This window comes from Acartia tonsa, chromosome 3 (genome assembly GCF_053477335.1).
Source record: "Acartia tonsa isolate MP-2025a chromosome 3, ASM5347733v1, whole genome shotgun sequence".
Taxonomy (NCBI): Eukaryota; Metazoa; Arthropoda; class Copepoda; order Calanoida; family Acartiidae; genus Acartia; species Acartia tonsa.
The window spans coordinates 15690866-15710221 of NC_137262.1; the positions used below are offsets into that span (position 1 = coordinate 15690866).

At 31.7% G+C, this 19356-nt stretch overlaps 2 protein-coding genes across 5 annotated transcripts in view; one reads left to right on the plus strand and one right to left on the minus strand.

The window, feature by feature from the left end:
- The window catches only part of LOC145313448 (uncharacterized), an 89606-nt gene that overhangs the window by 63924 nt on the left and 6326 nt on the right, over positions 1 to 19356 (plus strand). For all 4 annotated transcript variants that reach the window (XM_080152871.1, XM_080152873.1, XM_080152872.1 and 1 more), the window contains exons 12-15: positions 3553 to 3644; positions 7052 to 7143; positions 17390 to 17662; positions 17893 to 18318. In XM_080152871.1, coding sequence (XP_080008997.1) covers positions 3553 to 3644; positions 7052 to 7143; positions 17390 to 17662; positions 17893 to 18318 — 883 coding nt within the window. The remainder of the gene's footprint in view (positions 1 to 3552; positions 3645 to 7051; positions 7144 to 17389; positions 17663 to 17892; positions 18319 to 19356) is intronic.
- Positions 8915 to 11591, minus strand: LOC145313449 (uncharacterized). Its single transcript, XM_080152876.1, has 8 exons — positions 11492 to 11591; positions 11288 to 11404; positions 10643 to 10807; positions 10192 to 10260; positions 10028 to 10095; positions 9823 to 9886; positions 9285 to 9395; positions 8915 to 9127 (listed from the first exon to the last, which is right to left on the minus strand). Exons 1-8 carry the CDS (start codon positions 11562 to 11564, stop codon positions 9054 to 9056), a joined length of 741 nt encoding a protein of 246 aa, XP_080009002.1. The 5' UTR covers positions 11565 to 11591; the 3' UTR covers positions 8915 to 9053.

Here is a 19356-nt window from a genome sequence, read left to right on the forward strand (position 1 = left end):
CCCTAATGATAAAGTAAAAAAGATAGAAGTGTCCCATTCCTTTTAAACTTTTAGAGTATGACGTTGGATGGGGGGGGGGGGGCGGTGAATTTAGCAATGGGATATTTCAGCTCATCCATCTTTCAACACAGAAATGTACTTTACATTGTTCAAGAGTTTTTTTCTAAAGAATTTTACCATTATTTAAATATAAAATATTACCTCGTGTGGGTGGATATTTTAGCTTGGCTGTGTTATGACATTGTCTGTGTGTAATTTTGTGTAATTTTGTGTGTGTGTTTGTACTTAATTATGTAGGTTTTGGTTAATTTGTGTGTAAAAGTTTAGTTGTGTGTGTTGGCTGTTAGTATGCTGTGTCTGTTCTGAAAACTTCCATAATTTGCACACTTCTTAGAATTTACTAACAGCCTTGCTTCAACTCTACCACAGGCATATGGAATATAAAGAACTATATTGGCTCCATGTGATAACAATTTCAGCAATTGTAGTATAAAAGTAATGCATATATTGTTGGATATTTCACTTATTAAAAAAACTATTTTGCCTGCAACAGTCAATTAAAACGGATATTCAGTAAAGTATAATTGTATTTGAAGTAGATAACCTAAAACTGGTGCCTTAAAGATAATGTAGGATTGACAGTTTTTCTTGGGAAGCTGTATCCTTGTCCTAGTGAAACTTTGCAGAGCTAAGATAGCAAACTTTCATACAACTATTGTTATGCTTACTTACTGCAGTTTATACAATAGCTTTACTTTTTGCTGTAGGACTTTTTTGTTAAATAAAGCGCAGGGAGGGAGGGGACCTTGGGCTTTTAAAAACTTTGGTTTAGTTGTTGGCTTCACAACTTTGGAGATTTTTATTGAATCTTGATAAGTTGATTTGCCAAACATTTCAACCACTAATTGTAATCTACAAAAGAGGTATTTTTGTGTATCACCATTTGGGATGTACAAAAATTTATTGGCCATTGTCTTATCCCTTAAGATTCGTGAATAAAGCGGCTGTTGTCCTAGTTACTAGGGAAATACATTTTTTCTGTAGATGAAAAGAAACGTTAGTTTTTATATACTTTGGTTATAGGGAAAAAACTTAAATGAATAAAAAAACAAGTTTCTTACCAAATCCTATTTAAGCTTTTATTTGATAGAAAGGCAAATCTAATTTCTTTTCATGAAAAAAATATTATTCTTTTTTAGTTTAACAGACAGCCGTACTTTTTCACCAATTTTTCCTCGTCCAAAAGTTGTTTTCAATCAAAACAAGTTTCTGTTGAAAGGCTATCTTCTTATAAATACATTACTAAAAGCATTTTTGTTTATTGCTTAAAAATACACACACACATAAAATCAAAAACATACACTCACACAATCAAAAACATACACACTCAAACAACAAATACAAACATTTTTTACGCTATTTTAGTCCCTGGCCAATAAAATAAACATAATGGATAAATTTTCTGTTTGTATGTGTATATAAAATTTACGTCATAAAGTTTTTTTTGTATCAGTATTTGTGTATTTTTGTGTACAAATGTGTTTGTGTGAGAAATGAATGTTTGCAAAAAAAATTAAAGGATCCTTTTTGAATTTTATTGACCAATCTGATAACCCCCCCGTTTTTATTTCTAACTTCGCGGGGTGTGGGGTTCATTTTAGAAATTGTTGGACATTGTCTGTTTTCTCTTTGCAAACACACACGCGAACACATCATTAGGTACCTATCTAGCTTTACCGGTTTTTAAAATAATATTAATTACCTATTTTTGAGTACAGAAAAATGTTTTTATTGATCGTAAACTGTGTAAATGAAACTTTTTTTATCTTTCATGATTAATAATGCATAGGTAGGTAACTGAAAAAAAGATAAGTTATAAATAATGTATTTTTGTTGGGCAATAAATCAAATAGGATTGGTGAATGTTTCAAGTCCAGACAATCCTTTTATTTACGCCTCACTTGATTGCACTCACACACTGTGTGTGTGTGTTTGTGTGTTTGATACAATTGCGTAGTAAGGAGGAGGGGGGAGGGGGTGGACTGAACATTTTAAATTTTTTTACTAAATAATAGGTCCCTTTTTTCTTATAAAAACTTTTTAGGTGGATAATTTTTTGAAATCAATTTGTATGAAAACAGATTGAAAAAAATCTAAAATCATACATTTTACTAGCTCTATAATGACATGACACGTAAGAAAAAAATAGTTGCTTATCATTCAAAGGGGGGAGGCGGATGTGCCACTTTTTGAAACCAAAAGTAAAACGTGCATGATCTCAGCCCATAAAAGAGTTACAGCGCTAAAATTCGGCATAGCAGTTGCTTTTGTAGAGAACAATATGGAACTGTAAAGAAACGGCGGCGGAACCGCCGCTCCCGCCGAAAATTGCCGTTTCCCGCCGAAATTTTTTTTGCCTTTTCTCGCCATAATAGAAAATTTTCAATCATCTGAGATAAACTTTTTCTTTTTATAAAATTTTCGCTTATATTTTCACTTGACACTTGTATAAAGATTTTACACTTGCAATTTTTTTTTAATATTGACGTTTTATGAGAAAAAAAAGTTAAACAGATAATTGAGAACTGTCTAATTTGGCAAAAAAAATCGGCGGAAAACGGTTCCGCCGCCGTTTCTTCACAGTTCCATATTGTTCTCCACAAAAGCAACTGCTGTGCCGAATTTTAGGGCTGTAACTCTTTAATGGGCGGAGATCATGCACGTTTTACTTTTGGTTTCAAAAAGTGGCACATCCGCCTCCCCCCTTTGATATAAAAAAAAACTATTTTATTTTGCTGTACCATGATAAAGTCATTTATCAAAGAAAGTTTATGAAGGTACTATTATTATAAAACTCAATTATTCAGTGTCTAAAAATAGTATTATTCATAAATAATGAAATGATGTAGAATTTTTGTATAATAACTTTTTCATGAATACTTTGGCCTTTATATAATGTACTCCCAAGTAATTCTTATCAGACCTTCTTGGAAAAAAACTGCTGATATACATTTTGATATCATGCCAGCAATCAGTGATAAGCAAATTCTATCATTCTCACTCACATACATCTTTAGATTTGATATAACTTTTTTTTACACAAAGAAAGAGTTGCATACACATTCATTAACATGAAAATCTAGCTCATTATATGCATAAATTTTAAACTGAGCAAAAAAAATTCCAATTAGCTACCTATATAATTTTAAGGAGTGCTATAAATTTTCTCATCCATTTAAATAAAAAAAAGAATTGATAGTTCCTGGGTGTACTTTTTACAAATTGCCTTTGTTATTTTTATATTTTCATTCTTGCTTCTTGTTTTTCTTTAATTTTTGCACAACTATCAAGTTGTGTAACTTTGAGGTCATAGTAGAAGTTGCACAAAACATTTTTAATAGATGGCTTATCACAGGAAGCACTTGATAATGCCTAATTTTTAAACTGGGTTTGTTATGTAAAGTGTATCATATTAAAATATTTTGTAAAAAAAAATGTATCGAATGTATTTGTATATTTCATTGTATAAAAAAATGTTTACTTACTTTTTAGGAGAAGGAGGGAGTAGATTCGAAGGGAGTTAGTAGATCCAACACACCTCAACCAACCAACAAAGACAAGGATGGAGATGACGGCACCAATGGGTAAGATTATCTTTTTTTTTGAGGCGGCTTGCTGAAAATTAAATCATTGAGGTAAACTGTGATTCTCTAGGTATTTGTTTGTTAATATTTAATTAGCTACCTAGGAATGTATTGATAAAAATAATAGTAATAGAATGCATTCTAGATTGTACAGTATAAGAATCTATTGTTGTTTCATTAAAGTTGAGGAAAATTACTAAATATTTGGGTAGGTTCTTTAATATAAATTATTTTTAGTTTGTTTGCCTGTGTACCTAACTGACAAAAAATAAGACCACAACAATAATAAGAGCCTTTCATGTGTGAAGTACCTACTACATCTTTGATCTAAAGAAAAATGCATTACCCCACGTTTCATTCCTTTCTTTCTTTCATCAATTCATTTTAAAAATGAGGGCTCGGCATTCAGCCGTCATTGTTTGCAATGCTGTGCATTTATAAATAAAAGTCAGACAAAAGGCTGATTATGACTGCGGCTGCCGAGCCCTGCAAAAAAAACATTCCTGAAGTCTCAGAATGGCAGCACAAAGAAACCTATTGTTTTGATATCCCAAGTGAAATGAACACACGTACTATTCTGAGCCAACGTACATCTTAGTTCAAAGTTTTACTTTATTAAACGTTAAAGAAAAATATAATTTTTTTCAGAATCAAAATATTCTGTTTTTGATAAAATTGAAATTGTATTTCATTGGTTTCTAGTAAACAATTGAGGGAAAGGCCCAGAATTTTCGGATTAAAAACTAAATTAGTCATGATGAAATTTAAGGAATTACGTTTTTATCTATTTATTCAAGGTAAAATTCTTTTTTGTTAAAATATTAATTTATTTACATTAGACAAAGCTTTCTTTTAAAAACTGAACATTTTTGAGTTTAAAAAGAAAAATTGTTTGTTAAAAACGAATTTGTACTTAAGAGACTACCCATTATAACCTTTCATTCATCTATCCTGACAGGTGGAGGATGGGAGGGGGGAAGTAAGGGGGTAGCCGTAGACAATTTATAAATTATTTTGGGATATTTGACCGACATACCTCCCTTCAAATTTTTAAAAGCGCAGCTACTCTATGAGATATGTGTGTACAGACTTTTTAAACAAAGTTATTAGTCTGTTTTGTGTAATTTTTGTGAGGATTTCATAATTAGGTAGCGTATTAAGGTAAACTGAGGTGGATTCTACAAAAATTAAACAAAATCTTATGTTAATAACCCTTTTGTGGTTTTATTTAGTTTTTGTATATTTTTTATGTGATTTTGAAGGATTTTTCACAAAAAAATTTAGCGTCACTGAGTTTAGTGAGGCAGTGAGCTAAAAAGTTTTAAGAATCCACCTCAGATCAATATTTTAGTTGTATTAGTCTTACATTAATAGAATAAATTGTTCTTACTGCGCTACAAATCAATCGAATTATCCTTGTTTACTTTCCCCTACGTCATTTACCTCCCCCCCCCGGCCCCCCCCCCCCCTCCTACACATTTCTGTTGCGCATCTAATTTCTGTCCAAAATTCCAGCGATGCGTCTGAGGATTTTGACTCGTGAACTAATCAGGCATATAGGAGAGGTAATGGGTCAAAAAATTCATTGAAATTGTATTAAGTTGCTTTGAAAACAAGTCATTTCAATCTATTAGTTAGGCTAGCAATGGTTATTTTTTACCCCCCAAATCAAATTATTCAAATTCTAGATTTTTGAAATTGTAGCCCATTTATTTATCCATCTATCCCCGTAGTAAATAGATAGATAGAGGGATAGAAAGATAGATAAATGGATAGTGGGAAAGATAGTTTGGAGACGTGAATATCATTCCCCGTAGCTGATTACTGCTTTCCACCTAATTTAGATACTTTGTATGCATCATCTTATATTATGCCCACTTCCCCCCACCCTGTCTTTAGCCCCCTTTTTTAAGCCAAGCTGATCTATAACTTCAATGTCCAACCGTCCTATTCCCCATGTCTTTAGCCCCCCTTTTTAATAGCGAAGCCACTCTATGAATTCAAATGTCTAACCGTCATTAATAATATTTTAAGATAAAATGCTATTATAGATATAAAACCTTTACTTTTTTTTGATTAAATGCACCGCTAGTCTACGATTCACTATGTCTTTTCGTCCGACTTTCTAAAATGTGTAGGTATTATAAAAGGTTATGACCATTGAACACCCTTTGATATTTATTGTATTAATTCAAATAATTAAGCTTCGCCATTTTATATATGAAGTCAATCTTGTTCTAGAAACTAATCTTTTGGACATGTACTTATTTATATTTTTCTTAACTTAAAACAGCTCACGTTCGACTAAAAATATTTTTTAAAAAAATTATTTAAAGTTAGATATTTTAGAGGAAAATTATTTAAAATCTTAGCTTAATTAAGAAGGAAAAATTAGATAGATTAAATTTAAATAAGCGACATGTTGTAAAATTAATATAATTTTTAATAGTTATTAATTTTTTAAAATCCTTTCTTATCCTCTTAAAAAAAAGATTCTTACAAGTATATGATGCATATCTAATTCGTTGGTTAAAAACTTTTCCAAGTATTCCACGAACAAGTTTTTTAAGGAGATATTCTGTCTATCATTACTGGGGGTGTACATTAATTTATCATCCATTGTCTTATCCCTTTTAATCCCTGGATGTGTTTTGTCCTTGATGTGATTTGAAAAGTACTCACATTTCAAAGTATGGTTTAAAAGAGAAAATAATGGAAGGGGGGGGGGGGGGGGGTTAAGAAACTTGTATTAAAAGTGTTTAATTAAAACTTCTTATTTTTAAGAATAGAATTAAAGCTTAGAATCCTTTGTAATTGTTAGATTATAAATTGCTTAAACTGCTAGTAATATTAAGTGGTTTAATAACCGACCTAAAGTAAAATAATTTGTTTATGATATATTTTTAATGAATTTGGCTACTATATACTTTTTGCTGTTAGAACTGCGCGTCTGAAATCAAAGCGAATCATACATCAATTTTTTGCACTGAACAGTGTAATTGAAAAATGCTGTTATCAGCTTAAACCGGAATATACATATCATGGACGTAGGGAGAGGAAAATGGGGATAAATTATTAATCTTTCCCCAATTTCTACTAATTGTAGGTTGTGAACAATTGGGGGAAAAGAATGGGATGTGGATTAATTTGGCTTGTGTTGGTCCCCTTTCCTTCCTGATATGTAAATTGTATTTGCGCATAAGAAGGAGTTCAAACGTTGACTAAAATGTATCTTGCGGATTTTTAGCAAAATTTTGCAGGCTTTTTTTTGGTCATAATGTCGCGCGGCGTTTTTATTAAATTCTGCAATAAAAGAAAATCTGATAGCGACTTAAATGAAAAAGAAATATTATTTTGTATAGCATAGATGAAATGACAAGTAGCTAATTTTCTTTATATTTTTTCAGTGAGAAGGAAACGGGTAGACCACGGCGTAACAACGCCGGTAAGAAGGCGGAACCGGTTGAGTCTAGCGATGATGAGGACTCTAATCAGGCTGGTAAGTACCGTTATGCCGTTAATTTGCCGTTATTATGCTCCATTTTTTACACTTATCTCTTTTTCGTCTTACAAAAAAATTGTGGATGTCTAAAGGTTTAAAACTATTTAATCTATAATTAAAGAAGTATTTAAATTCTTTAAACCATATGTTTTAAATACACTATGTGTTACTAAGCTAGCTAGCTTCTAAGTGCAAAAGGGTAAAGAGCAAATAATTAAAAACAAGTTCTGTAATTGAAAATGTGTTCACTATTTACTCCCAGGGATACAAGGAAAAGACAATTTAAGATTTATTAATCTTTATCCCAATTCTCAAGTAAAATTCTAGTTAATAATGTTGAAAATTTTAGTTAATTTTCTGTTAATGACCCTTCCCTTCCTCCTTGAGTGTTTACTCGGTTATTTATGTCATTTTAGCTTTGCACAAGTTTGATTTTTATGTAATATATAGGGCCATATTCAAACTGAAATTTAATAGGGGGGGGGGGGGGGGGTAGGACTTCTCACTATTTTAACAACAAAAGTAGAAATCTTCAAACCACTTTTTCGTTAAACTTACCTTTATTTTTTTTACTAGGTACCTATTAAAGAAAAATTAACAGCATATAAAAGAATTAATTTGATATAATGTGTATTTGCACTTGAGTTTTAATTTTCACAATACCTGGATCACCTTTAACTCAAGTATTTTATACATTTTCCACCTCTCTATGTATAAAGATAAAGTTAACAAGGACATTTGTATCCACAAGTTGTTCGAAAAAAAATAGAATAACTGCATATGAATGAAAAAATGACATCGATAGAACAGACAAACTAACAGACATAACTTAAATGATATTAGCTGCGCTACTAATGTAATCTTAGACTAATTCAAAGCTCTCACGTTTTTAATTAGGGTGCAAAGCAGCTCTGAAATAAAGTTAAGCTTTTAAGTTAATCAAATCTCATATTTTTTCTGAAAAGGTTGCGTGATTTTTATAACCAAAATAAACATATAAAATTTCTTTTTGCATTTTTATTACACTTTTTAAATGGCTTTGAATTATTTTTTTTCATTGCGTCATTTGAAAATTCTTATGCCGTCTCCTATCGTTCCATCTTTTTTCTCCCATTTTTTTATAGGTTTGTACTTTTTATCTTTTAATTTTTAAAGCACTTATTAAGTGTTATGTAACCTAGCACTGTGGGAAGAAAAGTGTTTTCTGTTTATTTTATGAAAAAGAATAAACATTACATCTACTCTACACCACGCCCATTGCATTATCATATTTTCCAGCCGTCCGTAACATTTTTTTTCATGAAGTGTAGGTTATTAAAAGATTAGGAACGTTTTTTTATCATGCAATAAACTGACAATTTCTTTAATCGTAGCTTTACTTAAAACATGGCGTATTTTTTAAACGTTATATGCCTTGTTTATTGACGAATTTTAGTTTTTTTTTAAAACATATCCTTCTCAATTTAAAGAATTTTCTAACAAGAATATCATATTCAAGGACTTATTGATAATCATGCGTTTAATTGTTTTTACTGCGCTACTTAAGAAGATATTTTTTAAAAATCTGCTTCTATCCTAATTTATCTATTTTTTTTGCATAGGTATCTACTAAAATAATATTATATTTCTCTTCTAATATAAAATTACATATTTTTAAGTAGTAAATATCAAATATTAAAATACAAAAATTTCAAATGGATTAAATTTTTGGTAATATTTACAAAAATTCATTTGAAATTAAGAATTTTTAATTATTTAAAACGCCAAATTAAGGTTTCATAATTTATTTCAATTTTAATGAGGTATTAAAACAATTGATATGTTAATAGGATATGTGTTGTTGTATACTTTGCTTTTGTGCTCAGGTTTATTCATCAGGTTAGGATAGGTTAAGTAAACTCGTTGGATTAACAATCTGTTGAGGTTCCAGGTTGTGGAGATTTTGATACATTTTCACCCAGATTCTCAGCATTTGCTTCATCTAAAAAAAAAGAATTATTAATCTTAGCCTTAAAAGCATTATTAAATGAGTTTAATTATTCTCATATTATTCATTCGAAACCGATTAATATCTGCTGGATTAGAACCGGTTATCAGCCAAAACGAAAAATCATGTATAGCATTTAAAATATTGTAACCTGCACTTGTCGGGTGCCACAACTTCTTATGCTTGTGCACAAAATAATATGAGGGAAATTTTGCCCCACAAATCTTGCACGGGTAATACTGAACGTTTGTGTCTTTTAAAACTAAAAAAAAAATTAAATACTTTAAAATGTTAAATAAATGAGAAGAATCACAGTTTTTGTACGAGGTTTATTTTTACTTGAAAATAAATGATTTGTATTGTTAGGACAAACAAACACTAATATACTTTTGACCGGTACACACACACACACACACACACCTTAGATCATTTTTCAAAGGGTTTTGATTTACGACCTGCCGTTGTATTTTGTGCTCTGTATTTTCTTTTGTGTGCGTGTGTGTGTGTGTGTATGTATGTGTATGAGTGAATATGTTTGACTGTTTGTATTTTTCAAAAGTGTAAAATTTGCAATGTGCTGTAAAATTTTGCCAATATTTAGCAGATAATAATGAGATAGGAAGACTTTAAAAATAAAGTTTCTTGCCTCACAAACAAAAATACAAAATGTACAATTTCAAAATATTTACCTGAGATATTTTTGGCCACATTTTTGTCCTGCAGATCAATGTTGATTGGGTTAATATGCCGTCTCTGAAACAACAAAATATGCGCATTTTTTTGTACAACATTTTTTTGCACAATTTATCCTTAATTCGGCCCTGACATTGTTCTAGAATTAATTACAATAAATTCTAATTTTGATAATCAAAAAATATCTTAACTTTTTTGTACCTTGTGTTTTTGATAGCAGTAGTGGGATTTGAATACATGATTACAAAAAATACAGGTGTAAGTTTCACCTATAAAAATATAATTAAATTTATAATAAATCATTTAACTACTATTAAAATATTTTAATTGCATGTTAAAAACATATTTTTAAGTACACAAAAAACCTGTTTCATTTTCAATATCTTCATTTGTTTCAACCTCCATTTTTTCGCCCTCCAATATTTCCTTAGGATCTAAAGTTAATAATATTTTATAGAAATGACAATTTTTGCAGAAATCTTATCTCGGATATGTTAGCCAAAATTTGAAAAATTGCTTTTGAATGATTTACAGCAATTTTTTACCGTAGTTTTGCATATTTTTGTTGGATTTATTTCAAGTTAATAGTTCGCTTAGCATGATTAATGTAGTAAAAAAGAGTAGTGTACTGTATAAACGCGGATAATTGTGTTAAAAAAAAGAAATACTTTAAAATGTTATTTAGGTATTTTTAAACCCAATTAAAAAGATATAGGTATTTCTTGCTGCTTCTTAAAAAAATTTGGGTAAAATGTATAACAGACTGATTCTCTAAATTGTATACAGTAGCTTGACTTCTAAAAATAAAATAAAAACCTTTGCTGTTACTTTTGACAGGGGACAGTGGCTGATGGAGGGTTGAGTGGGGGCCAGCAGCGGCTGAGCCGGGGGCAGGGGGGGTCAGGGAAGTTCTGTTCAACTTTTGAAATTGGAAAAAATTATTGGAAATCCGGTGAAACTTGACAGGTCCGTCGCAGGCAGCTACACACAGACACAGACAGACAAACAGTCACATTTTATCTGTTGGAAATAGTTCTATCTCATTACTAAATCATTTTTTCCCTAGCCTTTCTATCAATCATTACAATTGGCCCTTCTAAAAAAGCCAATATTCAAAAAATGCACATAAAATTAATCATTTAAAGAATGCATTAGCATTTTCTCCCCCAAAGAAGCAAATAAAGCGCATTTTATTAGATTTTCTCGAATTTTAGAATTTTTCAGCTAGCTTGAGTAAAAATGCTGGCATAGCATTATGTAAATGGCAGGATGAAAATTGCATTAGGCATTTTTCTCTACTCAAGCAATAATAGAATTATTCACTAGGGTTCTGCCCAAAATTGCAAGAAAACGTGCAAATTGTGGTAATTTTCCATAACAAGCTTATTCTTTAGCATTTATGAATAAAAGATGATTTTACATAATTAAAATTATTTTTTCTGCATAAAATGTGAGGGTTGCCTGTATTTTGCATTGTTTCAATATTTCCCATGGTGGCTTGAGTAGATGTCAAGCTGCTTAGCACAGCTGCCTGGCTGCTAGAAGCCGCTGAATTACTTCCTTTGCTCGTAAATAAATCTAAAAAATGAATATCGAATATTTTTTTCCATGAAAATCAATTTAAAATGAAAGATTAAAATTTAATTTTTAATTAATAAAGATTACCTTTCCCTTTTTTCATTTTGCGTCGTTGATTTTTATCATCTATATTTAAAAAGCTGAATAAGTTATAAAACATTTTTTCCACAAAATTTTAAAATAAAAAGAAATAGATGTATGTTTTTAATATTATTCAGCCTTCCTGTTTCCATTTGTTTTTCATTTTGTTGTTTGTCCACCTCGTTCCTGTATCTTAGAATCCAGTCACTGTAGAAGGGGGCTAGGTTACCTTACCAAAATTTTAAAATGGAAGGATTAGTTTAAAATAAAAGTTTTTAATTTATGTCATCATCTTATTCAAATTTTATGTATTTTGAACATAATGTAGTTGAAAGTCACCTGGATTACTATTTTCCATTTGAGAAATCTAAAAATTAAAAAATTGTTTTAAAATCCACTCTAAGATAATTATAATTTTCTTTAAATGGGCTAAAACCTGTGGGTTATTATCAATCAGTTCTTGTCCCCGTAACAAGTTTGCTGGGTGGGTTGGAAATCCAGGTATTCCTCCTGGAAACAGGGGCACCCCACGGCTTGGTATTGGTCGGTGGATTCTAGAAAAAAATGTGATGGATTTAACATATTTTAAACAAGGACAAACAATGTTTTTAAAACGTACTTTTGTGCTGTCTTTTCTCTCTCCTCTGAATCATCTTTTTCTTGCTTGGTTTGTGTAGCAGATGTGTTAGCACTGTAGAGAAGTAAAAAAGCATAATTAGGAACAGTCATTTAAAGGGATGTGCAACCTAAACATTTACCTATTAACTTATATCTCAAAGAATAGTGTTTTAGTGTTGTATTCTTAACCTGCCCCTCCCTACTTCTTGGGTCATTTGTTATTATAATCATGTATTTACAACCCAGTTTTACATTTTTAAAAACAACTATATGCATTAACAACTTAGTGGGAACTCAGGAAAAGTTAAATGAACAAATATTGAAATTTTTTTCTTAAGTTATATTGACAATTTTTGTAACTTTATCTATGACTTTATGCATGTCTTTTTTGGGTAGGATAAAAGTACGCACCTAATGATATTCTGTGACAATAGTGAAGTGTTGTTATCTTGTACTGGTAATGACCCCACTCCTAGCCCTAAATAAATAGATAGCAAGATAAATAGATAGATAGTTTGGAAATAGAAAAATTTTTGTCATTTTTTTTTACCTGAAAAAATGGAAGGTTCTGCAGAATTGAGACTGTGACCTATTTAATTTTTCTTAATTATTATCATATTAAATCCTCAAAAAAAATTTGGAATTTTATCTTGGTTTGTCCGCTGCCATTTGCTGCCAGTTGAGCATTATTTAGCAGCTACAACAAATCAGGCGGCTGGCGCTTACCCTGGAAAAAAACCTTACCCTGGACGGCAGCCAGCAGATGTGATTGTGTCTGTAGATAATGCTGACATTGAACTATTGCTGATGGGATATGAAAGGCTTGAGCATACCAGTAGATCTGAATTGGGAAAATAATTCAATGGGATAATTGAAAACAAGGATGACAACATCCCAAAGTTTATGGAGAGTGGGAAAATATGGTGAAAAATTAGAGTGCTCTTTTTTATTCATTTTTCAACCCCCATTTGCATATATTTTCTATTCATCCCTCACAATATATCAACAAAGGATTTAGATTGAATAATGGTTGTCGACATATTTGCAGGGATGCAGGGATTATTAATGGTTGATAATTAATTAATCCCTCCCACCAGAAGAAAAAAAATTTTGTGCAATGTAAAGTTTTTAAACTCGATTTTAGGATAATTTTGTTGCCATTACCCCCTGCCTTTCATGCACATTTTAAAAGCGGAGGAGGTGTGAAAAATGCAAAGATATTTATTGGGTTCAAGCCATGGGGTTAAGTTGTAAATCAGACTTACTTCAAATACATTTCTTGGTGACAGTTCCAGAGGGCTTTGATTTAAGCTCCCAAGCAGTCGTGAAAAAACCTAAAATAAAAAATTTAAACATATTTTAAAATCTTTATTCCTGTTTTAAAAATTTATGTCCCTCCTTGTATAAATGTATTGCCTGTGAGGGGGCGGAGGCAGGATCCTGGAAGGGGGGAGGTGGGGGCATCCACAGATTTGCCAAATAGTTTGTTCTTAACATTTTATCTAGACATAAAAATGCCCTAAATTTAGTTGAGATACATTTTATGTCTTAATTCTATTCTTTATCAGAGAGAGTCATTTGTTTTCTTAAAAATATTTTAAAAAAAATTCTATTAAAAAAGAATTCAAACTTCAATACATTCAGCTGAAAGGTATAAGAACAATGTTTTGAAAAATCCACCAAAAAATCCTTTTTTTCTTCTTAATTTTCTATGTCCTTGATTACTTTCTGTTAAGATTTATTGTCACATAAGTTTTTACTGGGTTTCCAAAGTTCTTAGTTGCTTTTTTTTCTGGTATGCATTTTTATACATTAAAGATGCACTCATTTTCTTAATTTTTAAAATAAAATAAGTAGGAAAAAAATTAGGAATGAGCAGTATATATTGTAATTACCAATTGTAGACTTTCAAATCTGAATTGTATATGTTTTCTTTGAAATGAAATGAGGTGAATGAGTGTCCTGTTAAGTTCCAGAATTACAGCCGTCCAAATTGTAATTTTATGCACTCAATTGTTTTCTGGGGGTAAAACTAATCTCTTTGTCTTACAGCCTTTTGCAATCAAGGATAAAGGGATAGGACAACCTAGGATATATTTATCTCCCCCCCCCCCCCACCCTATGCTAATCTAAGTCCATTAATCAGCCTCTGGAATGTAACAGGATGTAGATTTTATTAACTTTCATTGTCTTGTCCCTCCCTGATAAATACCAGTATACACAAATGTCACTTACAGTCAATACTTAATTTATCAGGCTTTGCCATAGAAAAAAATAGGAAAGAGTTAAACAAGGGCGGGGGGGGGGGAGAGGTTGATAAATATATATCTATATATTTTCTTCCAAAACTTATCCAATTTTGGGCTGGAATAATATTTTTCTTCAATCTATCTCACTCAACCCTCTCTATCTCTTTAAATATATAATATTATTTTATCTCAAGTATTTTATCAATATAAAACTCTTATATAGAATGTAAAATATAAATATGATATGATATGGATAACCAAGTCTAGAGAAAGGAAAATGAAAACTGAGAAGCTGAGATTTGAATCTTGTCCATTTATATACACAGATAGATTTAACTTAGGGTACAATATTAATCATATTAATTTACCTTTAAAACTTCTTTTTGCATTTAAAAAATTATATTTTTTACCCTAAAAATGTAGTTTTTGTTCATTTCTTAATATATTTTTAAGTTAAGAAAAAAAAAAGATAATGAAAGTAGAAACAGCCCTGTTTTATGGTTGCTCTAGCCCTTGGGATTAAAACTCAAGCGAATTTCTAAAGTAAACTGAGGATACGGACCTGGCATTTCAAACTTCCTCCCCTCGTTGCCTGGCCCTGCAGGCAAACCATTCTCCCTCCCTCCCCTTGGGCCAAACCTTTCCGGCAAATGAATTTCATATCTCTCTCTAACCATATAGAAAATTATTTGCAGATGAAATTTGGGGTCTGCATTATTGAATTTCAATTTAAATCTTTGCTTTTCTATCTATGAGTGTGTGTGTGTGTGTGTGTGTTTGGTTAGTAGGATGGATGGTTAGATTGATGGAATGGAAGATTGTATTTTCTTTACCTGGATTTTGTGCACATTTCTATTCTTATACCTTTTAAAACTTTCTCATATGTAATCATACATCAAGAAAACTTCAAGCAAGGATAATTTGGTCCAAAATAATCAAATAAATATAAATAATTTGAATAGTTGTTGTTTAAATAGTAGTATAACTATTTTCAATCATAGAAAAGGGATAGGATAATAGATGATAATTCAATCTTCCCTCCAATAACTTATTCTTCCCTCAAATACAAATGTATGTAAGATTCTACTTTTGGTAGGTTGTAGTTATTGGGGGGGGGGGGGAAAGGTTTGTAGATTTATTAAACTGTCATTATCCCCTATCTCTCTCTGATATAGAGTGCAATTAACCAGCTTTCAACTTTAATTGGATGGTGAATCAATTAAATGAGAATTTCAGATGGAAATACATATTCACACTGAGTTTATGCATTTAAAAAGTTCAAGAATCTGCTACACTTAAAAGAATCCTCAAGATTTATGACTTAGTTTTTTTAGCATTCTTATAAATGTTCTGTAATACATTGGGAGTTTTATGAGATACCTATTATATAAAAAGATTACAAATTGTTTTATTTTGTGAAATATTAACCCTTAACTTTTTATATCCAGAATCATATCGTGGCTAGTAAAAGGGAATGAGATTAATTTAACATAATCAACAGTACACATGTTGTACATATATAGAAATATAAGGACACATTGTAAGACAGTCATTAATATTCTTTTATCTTGACAAATGCAAAATAAACAAATAAATTGATTCTTGTTTTTTAATGTTTCTACAACCTAGCATTAAATTTCAAAATGTGATTAGCTGTAAGTTTTCCACACCTCAATAAGAAATGTTTAAGCTGAAATGTGTCCACACCCCCAAATTTATTCATCCACTCCTCTCACAACAATGTCCTTTCAGAAGAGGATGGTTTGATGCGCCCCATTAAATTCACAAATTTTGATTGTTTACCACTTACACACAAAACCACACACATACACACAAAATCTACACAGACACACACAAACACAAACTATCACACACACACAAAGACACACCCACACTCTAAAATACACTAAAACCTAAAATATGTAGTGTTGAACAAAGGAGGACAAAAGGAAATGTAAATGTACATTATTTGTGTACAATGTACATGTACATGTGTACATTATTTATGCACTAAAACACTAAATGTAAATTGTGCACTACTTTACATACAAAATAAAACCATGCATATTTTTAAAACTTATCTTTTTTCAAATAATGTATAGAATATTTTTCTCTTTTGGTTAGATATTAATCTTGTTATAGTGGACTTATTGAAAAGATATTTAGAAAAGAGTACTAATTAAGAAAGATTTGGATATAATGCCTCATATAAACAAATTGATGCATATTCCCAAATGTGATAAACATAATTAATCTATTCTGTAGAAAAAAATATGGGTTGAACAGTTTAGACACTTCTAGTTTGTTTAAATCGAATAACATTTAATAAACAGTCACCAAAGTTGTTAAGAAAACGATTGTTCATAAGGGCATTGGCATATAGTCTTAATTTTTTCAAGCTAGCTTTCTATTATAAAAATCTATTTTTGGTTGCTTGCTCAGTAATATGAAATTTGAAAGAGGGGGGGGGGGGGGGACTGAGGGCCCTTGGGGGTAGCCTTGTGCAAACAAACCCTCAGGCATACTGCTGGGTTTTACTAGATTAATTCTACATTCAAACCCTCATATCCCCCCCCCCTTTTTCACCATAAAATATTACAAGTCCTTCTCCCCCCCCCCCCCAAATTCCATATTTTATATTATGAAATGGAATTGTTTCAGTGTATATTTTGATCATATTATATTCATGAAGTTAGATTTTAAATCAATTTTACTTTGTATTAACTTAACCACACATTTTAGACAAAAAAACATTCATTTAAAGTTATCAAAATAAAAGAAATCTATGATTTTGCTGATTCGCAATTGTCAAAATAAGCAAAAAATTCACGTTTTTAGATATTTTTTACATTTTTGCTGATAATAAGTGCAAATAAAAATAGTTTTCTTCCAAATTAGCACAGCAACAAAAAAAATAATGTAATGTTGAAAAGTATAGTAAAATGAAATACAGTAATATTATAGAATATCAATTTACATATTAAGAAATTCCTTTGAAATAAGTCACAAAAAATCTAATTTTGATTTTATTTTTCAGTCAAATGTGGACCCTTCCCATGTGTGGTGTGCAAGACAACGGTGGAGAGCTCCCGGCCCGTCACGAAGGCGCAGGCCACCCAGCTCGGCGTCAAGGAGGACGACATCACGGAGAACTCTCGCGTGTGCTCTACCTGCTGGTGCAAGACCCTGCGGACCAAGTGTCCGCTGCTCAGCTGTTCGTCCGCCAGCAAGAGCAAGAAGCTGCGCCACTTGCCGGCCAAGTGGAAGGAATTGAGTGCGGGACTTAAAGAGGTCTTGTCCAATGAGCTACGTAAGTATATTTAGTTTTCTTGATTAAACCCATTATTGGAACAACCCCTTTTTCTTTTTTAAGGGAAAAGCTACTCTATAATCCTATATTTCTGTCAGTCTGATATCTGTCAGACACTTTTTTAAAGTAACTAATGAACATCTAAGATTAACAGCGGATATTTTTTAAAAGATTGCCATGACATAAAAGTATAGTTATCAATTTAAACATTATTATGAATATTTTTCCAGAAATCCCCGAAGGCACTAAACAAGTGTGCACGACCTGCTTCAGCCGTATCAACAAGCGCATCAGCCAGGCGCAGGACGATGAGACGCTGAACCTGGACAAGAACGCGGCCACGCCCCGCGACTCCAAGGAGACCTACAAAGTCGGGGACGTGGTGTGGTCTGCCGAGGATGTTGCCTTCCTTGAGATGGTGCTGAGGACCGAGGGCAAGGACTGGGCCAAGGTGGCCTCCAAGGTGCCGGAGAAGAGCGCGTCCGAGTGCAAGAAGTTTTTCTACGCGCACCGCAAGAAGCTGGACCTGGACACGCTGGTGGCGGAGTATAAGAAGAGTGTCGGCGGCGGAAATGCCGGAGATAAGCCGAGTCTCAGCTCGGATGAAGAGTATAGCACTTCCAGCTGTGACGATGAGGAGAAGGATAAAAAGAAAGGTGTGTAGATTTCTCATTTAGATATTTGTATCAGGGATCTAAAGGGATAAGACAATGGCCGATTTGATGTACATTCCCAATGAAGATACACACAATTTCCTCTTCTGTAGATAACACTGAACTTATGATTCAACCAATCAAAATCCATTACAAATCCCCAACATTCTTAAGCCAACGAATAAGAATTCAAGAAGATTTTGGGGCTAGTTCCCTTCCTTCCTGTATATGTATTCTTGTTTAAAAATAAACAAGACACTCTTTTTGTTCTTTAACTAATGCAGTTTTAGTTAAAATACTAATTACATAAAAAGTATTCATTTGAGATATTTAAATTTTGAACAAAATTTAATTAATTACCTCCACTTTTTATTTACTTTGCTTCAAAACTTTTCAAATTCTCTTTTGATGAAAAGAACTATTTTTTTTGTAAGGTACACATCAAGTTTTAGGTGGTGTGCATATTTTTCGCATCCCATAATATTTCATATTAGCAAAAAAAAACAATTGCAAAAAAAATTGGATAAATGGGTAAGGAGTAGTTTGTGGTGTTGTAATATTTCGCAGGTTTCTCTATCTCATGTCATTTATTGGTCAGTTCATTCACCCGGTAGGAAGGAAGGGGGTAGGTTAAATGGGGTGCAGGGGGGGGGGGGGTCATTAATTAATCCCTCTACTATCACTATATTAGAGTACATTAAAATCTGGCGTGATAATCAAGCAATAATATATCCATTATAATGTGACACAATTGCAGAATTGAATTCTCCCCAATTTTCCACTACAATTTACATCTTATATATCTAAAAATAGATTAAAAAGTCAAAGAATGAATATAAATATTAAGCAAAGGGGGGGGGTTTTTAATGCAACCATCTCGTAATCAATGTATAAATGGCACTTAAAATTCGAATTTTGATCTGAAATTTTGCATGAGTAATCCTTGGTAGGTCTATTTTCCCTAAATCGAAAAAAAAGTTTTAAAAGTAACGGCTAACGGCTCAGCCGTTTAGCTGTTTTTTGGCTATTTTTAGGGCAAAT

Excerpts from the sequence above, each read along its gene's own strand:
- LOC145313449 (XM_080152876.1), bottom strand. The coding sequence starts at position 11,564 with ATGTTTTATAACTTATTCAGCTTTTTAAATATAGATGATAAAAATCAA. Across the intron at positions 11,405-11,491 it reads CAAAATGAAAAAAGGGAAAG|ATTTATTTACGAGCAAAGGA; the intron begins GTAATCTTTATT and ends TTCATTTTTTAG. Across the intron at positions 10,808-11,287 it reads TGAAACAATGCAAAATACAG|CTGCCTGCGACGGACCTGTC; the intron begins GCAACCCTCACA and ends GTCTGTGTGTAG.